Here is a 6,357-nt window from a genome sequence, read left to right as displayed (position 1 = left end):
TCTTCTTTCTACAGTACATGGTTGACAGAGGTTCAACTAGAGACATATCACTAATAATGTAGGTGCCTTTTATCCAGTTATCAACACAGACTGTCCTGCCTTACAGTACACAATAACTTAACATTGTCCCATATTCACAAAGGAATAGCAATAATCCAATTATTAGTGGCATTGCTTTCAGAGGGTGAAAGTTACGCAGTCAATAAGTAATGGACTTTATTTCTCTCCAAAACATGCACTTGTTGGTGTAGACAGCGTGGAAATGGGTGAAAACATGTTATCAGTTACAAAGCTACATAGCCTCCTGTGTGTGCTCACACCACCATTGTGATTAAACTACTATCACAAAACATGTACTGTATCTTTCTGGAGCTTTCAAATGAAGCATGAGAAAAACCATCAAATACAGCAATCTTTGTAATTTTTACCTTTCACCATTTATCTTTAAATGACCCAGAGGATTTTTCCCTTTAACAAAACTGTACAGTACTTTCTTTACAAAAGAAGCCAATGGCACAGGCATCAACAGAGAAGATGTAGTAGGTACAGTAAGCTAAGGCAAAAAAAAACAATTCAAGTCGTGAGAAAATAGGATACTAGATGGGGATTCTGTCTGCCTAGATCTGTCTTTGCTAGATGAAGAATTGTTAGCGGAAATTCACGCTCAGATAGTGTGGACTCACTAGTCCACAACGCTAAGCTACCATCGGGTCGGTCAACATTACATGGTACAAAAATGTGTCAAGTGCATGCATTTTAAATGAATTTGACATGTTCCCTAAAAATCCCTTGTTACACACACACGCACGCGCGCGCGCGCGCGCGCACGCACGCACGCACGCACGCACGCACGCACGCACGCACGCACACACACACACACACACACACACACACACACACACACACACACACACACACACACACACACACACACACACACACACACACACACACACACACACACACACACACACACACACACACACACACACACACACACACACACACACACACACACACACACACACACACACACACGCATACATTCAAGCAATATGAAATAAATAGGCATATGTACAAGTCTTTCAAGAGGGCAGGAAAAGGCAAACGTACAATTATGTACACAAATACATAAACACATCATACAACTCATTGATTAAGCACAACAAAACAATTAGCCCTTTCATGTTCAAATTACATAAAAAACATAAGCCATAAAATGCAGGTTGCACAAGTATTCCAGCATTAAATATAATGTCAAATGCAATGTCCCATCATTAAAAAAAAGAACATTTGAAACATATTGCAGCCACTCATGTCAATAGGTCTGTTTTCATTTTAATTGCCTATGGTAATTAGATGGAAAACTGACACACTTTTCTTTTACTTGAATTCATAACTGCTTTGAGCCTTCACTGATCTAAAATGAATGAGTTGAAATACATTTTGAACCATACTGCATTATGTACACACACTCAAACACGTGTGTGTGCGCGCACGCACGCACGCACACACGCACTCGCACATACACACACACACACACACACACACACACACACACGCACGCACACACGCACGCACGCACGCGCGCACGCACACACACACACACACACACACACACACACACACACACACACACACACACACACCGATGTGTAACGTGCATCTATATTTGCCCTATGGCATAGGACCTTTGGTGGTGGTTTTCTGCAAGAATGTTTTAAAGTGACTTCCTATGTAAAATAAAAACCCACCACAGTGTACTGTCATCCCTCATAAATGGCAACCAGGCTGAGAAAATGGCATCCCAGTTCTCCTTATGTGTACCGATTCGGTATGTCTATTAACTCTTACACAATCCCTCCACTCCTCCCCTCGTGTCTATCATCCACCGCCGCCCTCTCACCTCGCAAAAAAATAATACATGGCTATTTTCAAAGCCAGTGTTAAGGTCAGGCTGTCTTGATAAAATAATAGAGGTTATTTTGTTTCATGATACAACTACAGGCACATTCCACACATATTCACTTGCGCGTGCATGATTCCACACACACGCACGCACGCACGCACGCACACACGGACACGTTCAAGGATAAGCCCAAGGTCACTGGTGGGAAGGAGGCCATGTGAGGGATGGTTGAGGTTATGACGGTTGGAGGCTGTCATTCATGCTGGGGTGGTGTCTGAATGATTTGGGAAGGGGGGCGGGGTCTCTCTTTACTCCTCCCCTTACCCTGCCCCACCCCATTAAGACCCTAAGAAAAGAAAAAGGCTGAGGCCTGTATGAGAGTATAGCTGAAGATACAAATGTATTGTGGCTATAGGTGCTGGAGAGAGGAACATCTAGTGAAAAAGTCTGAAATCAGAAGCTAACGTCTGGTCAATAACACGGACCGATCAGGAGGAAAGGGGTCCTATTACTAAAGTTAACAATCCACAGCTTGGAACAGTTCGGAGCCTCAGTCCAGATACAGCACACTGGTCCATTTGTTGAAAAAGTCAAAGCATTTATCAGTCAAATCAAAGGCATCTATCAAGATGACATGTGTTATCAAATGTTCTTAATGAGAAGGTTAGCCGGTAATGATGTACAGAAAACTCCCCCGTTTTGGGAATGTTTTGTGCAGGTCCTATAAGTCCAATGCAGCTAAAGTGCATTGACCACACAGCTCCAGGTGGGGCCGTGCCAGTCTTTGGCCCATGCATAGACAGAGGAGAGAGGGGCACCATGCAGAGCCGTTCCACACCTTAACCTGGCAAGAAAAACTCCAGCAACCAGCATGCTGAGCCTACAATAATTATGAGGTTTCTGCTCTACCGTCCAACTGTGGGAACTGCAGTCTTTTGGAGAGCCCCGGTCTCACATCAAAGTCCTCCGGTGAAATGTTTTTCCTCTGACTTTCTTCGTCTGATGCAGAAAAATGTTCTGTTGGTCCATTGTTAGACCCGCCAATACCACAGTTGTGGTTGTTCATAGGTTGAGATATGTAAGGGAAATAATTTAAGGTGTTGATGGAGACATTATTTAAGTTTAGGGTTTGTGTGAGTGTGTGTGTGTGTGTGTGTGTGTGTGTGTGTGTGTGTGTGTGTGTGTGTGTGTGTGTGTGTGTGTGTGTGTGTGTGTGTGTGTGTGTGTGTGTGTGTGTGTGTGTGTGTTTGTGTTTGCGCATGTGCGTGTGCAGTTGCGTTTTCTGTGTGCTCAAGTTCTGCATGTGCTCCCATGGTTATGTCTTGTTGTGTCTGCTTTTGTGTACATCACTGGCTGTGTCCTGTTCAGTGTGCGTTTGTCACTGTCCTGGGTAGGTGGGGTAGTGTGCCGGGGAATGTGTGTGTGACTGGGGCTGTGAGTGTGTGTGTGCCATAGGCAGGGTGGAGTGGTGGTCGGGTGCCAGGCGGGTGGAGAAGAGGTCAGCCTCTGCAGAATCACCTATAAAGACACAGTAAATAGAGTACCAAGAAAACAATTAAGTGCATCTAATCTAGCATAATGTCTCAATAAAATATTATATAAAAAACCTTCTGTGCATGTGGACAAGCAAATCCACCTATATAACACACATAGCATATGGGAATAGGTATCCAATAGCTACTGTACATCTTGATAACATAAATAGCATCTAAATAGGCAACACAGCATACAGTGGTACAAAGCCGTTAGCTTAAAGGACACAACGTGGCCAAATGAGTAATAGGACTGGTATGGCCAGATGTTTAGGATATGCACATTTTTGTTGCTCTTTCAAATTCATCTTGCCACTCATGTGGCCTTCAATTAGGAAACTGAAATATTGCTGCAGATGGCCAAAATGAAGAGATCACATTGTTTAACATAATTATGCATGGACTTCTTTAATATGAACATGTATTTACATAGCAATCAATGCATTTCCATGCTTCACTGACGCACAGCAGTGGGGTAAAATACAAATAGACATGAAGCTTAAAAAGAACCGAGCAGCAGAAAATCACTTGCGTATTACAGTACGTCCATCTGTCGCACAGTATGAGCCTGGTGGAGATTGAACCATTGAATAAAATCTGCATGTCCCTCACTCTCTGCACACGAGCGTCATAAAAAAACATACAAAACCTTGCCTTTGGGTTAAAATGAATAGCATGCTGTGTTGCATTGGAATTATATTACATTACCTTTGGGGACATTTTTACATTTTACCTTCAGCTACTCCGCAAACAACTCATTTACTTTGTTAGCATTCGTAAATGTAGATACAGTACAGTAGATGGCAGAATAAGTAAAGAAGAAGCTTATTACTGCAGGCCAATATGCTAGCCACAGCTAGCAGTGCTCAGTTTCAAGGTTTAATGCTGACAATACCCTGAAGTCTTTTTGAGAGAAGTTGAAGGATACAGGTACAATATAAATGTGACATGAATAACCCGCCAAAAAGGAAATCACAATTCCAAATGGCAAGGTGCTTCTCTAAAGGTTAACATTTACCATTGCCAGGGTCCATGCCACTCTGGTTGCCTGTGATGTGGTGCCAGAAGGCAGAGCGTGGCAGGATGGCAGTCGGGGTGCAGGGATAGGAGCCTGCCTCAGAACCTTTAGACATTAACTAGAATAGAGGCAAAAACAAACAATGTTAGTGGACCAAAACCAGGAATACAATCTGTATTGAATTCCAGTTGACATAGTTTCTAGGTGTGCGTGTGCAGTTCAAGCCGAGCAATCTGAGCCATCATTGATATGCAACGGTTTTATGCCCATATGGAGATCCTGTAGTCAGCGCAAATCGTCTGCATTATGCCCAAACATGGGCATGCCTGATGTCACACGTGTTATGACTATTGTTATAAATCATTGAGTATTTAGGAGTGCTTACTAATTATGAATAAGTGTTATTAGCACATCATAGTGCATTATACAAGTATGTTTTAACCCATTGATACCTGGAACGCATCTGTGTCACTTTAGATGTCTTTGGCTATTCAAAAATAGCAGATATACAAGATCATACAAGCTTGTAGATCTGCTATTTTTGAAAAATCTCGAAAAAAATATTTTCCAGATTTTTTTCAAAAAACTGTTGAGATTTAGATTTTTTTTAAGAATCGCCTCAGGTCTTAATGGGTTAATCCATTCTGGACATGGGCTTCATAGAAGGTGTAATCAAAAAGGGTCTGTGAGTGTCTAACAATTAAGTATTATGATACATGACCTTATACGTTATTATACATTCTTTATAATGTGTTATTATTGTTGTTAGAAACCATTATAATATTTACGAGTGCATAACTAATTATACAGTGTTATATGCAGATAATAATGCAATGTTTTATAACGCATTGTGATAGATGGGTTTCACGGATAGATGGATTTCATAGAAAGTGTTACCGAATGGAATTCTGTGCGTGCGTGCGTGTGTGTTTTAATGTGTCTCACCCTGCTGTTCTTCTCCATCTCCAGTAGGACTTTCTTGTGCTGCTCGGCGATGGCCAGCGTGGAGGAGTGGACCCTCTGGTAGATCTGCTCTCCCTCCCTGGTCTGGAACGTGTAGAGCCCCTCACCACTGTCACACATCCTAAACCACACAACCATAATACAGTCATCACATACACAACTAAAGATTTTGTCTTTCTTTTTCATTTTTTCCCATTTACCCCATTTTGTCCCTTGTCGCTGCCAACCCCCACCCACTCCACGCTGATGGTCTGGGGAGGGTGTAGACCGGTGTTTTTCAAACTGTGGGTCGTGACCCATAAGTGGCTCGCAGCAAAGCGCCAGGTGGGTTGCAGGATTACCGCAATAAGTGTGGAGAGAAAAATGCATGCATACAACTCCTATTCCTACAGTTTCTTTCACAGCACTTAGTCATATTTAATGTTATAATTTGGATTTACGGTTATATCCGTTTGTAAACCGAATGAAAAACTGAATTGCACATTACAGTAAAAATGCATCTCACTAAAATACGTGAGATCTTAACATGGCTTGTCTGTTTATTTTTCATCATTAGCATATTTGAGGACTGCAAAGGAGAACACTTGTTTTTTTGGGGGGGGGGGGGGGCTTTTTCTGCCTTCATTGATAGGACAGTGGGCTGACAGCCCACGAATTTGGGTCATTACGGTGCAATAATTGCAGATATCTTCGTATGGATTTGTTTTGTAGATCAATCAATAATGCTATCTAGAACTGTGAATGTCTTGAATCTATTAGTTGCCATACTAATGGTAACATTTCAGGCGGAATGATCATCACTGGTTTACAATATTGATCTGTCAATAATTCCCAGTATAGATTGGGACAACAATGTAGTACATCTATGCACCGCTAGATGGCAGTATGTATCTGAACTCCTACTCACAGTGCTGCATGTTGTCTATCTGCTGCCT

At 42.1% G+C, this 6,357-nt stretch overlaps 1 protein-coding gene across 2 annotated transcripts in view; it reads right to left on the bottom strand.

Moving 5' to 3' along the window:
• Positions 1-201: 201 nt before the first annotated feature.
• The window catches only part of dok4 (docking protein 4), a 75,391-nt gene continuing 69,235 nt past the window's right edge, over positions 202-6,357 (bottom strand). For both annotated transcript variants that reach the window (XM_084057050.1, XM_084057049.1), the window contains 3 exons: positions 5,405-5,543; positions 4,460-4,577; positions 202-3,427 (listed from right to left, as the gene is read on the bottom strand). In XM_084057050.1, the coding sequence (XP_083913176.1) occupies positions 3,288-3,427; positions 4,460-4,577; positions 5,405-5,543 (397 nt within the window). In that variant the 3' untranslated portion in view covers positions 202-3,287. The remainder of the gene's footprint in view (positions 3,428-4,459; positions 4,578-5,404; positions 5,544-6,357) is intronic.

The sequence above is a fragment of the Gymnoscopelus microlampas genome, assembly GCF_963454915.1.
Source record: "Gymnoscopelus microlampas genome assembly, chromosome: 1".
In the NCBI taxonomy this organism is placed as follows: domain Eukaryota; kingdom Metazoa; phylum Chordata; class Actinopteri; order Myctophiformes; family Myctophidae; genus Gymnoscopelus; species Gymnoscopelus microlampas.
The sequence above is the reverse complement of the archived record's forward strand: the minus strand, read 5'-3'. Positions and strand labels throughout refer to the sequence as shown.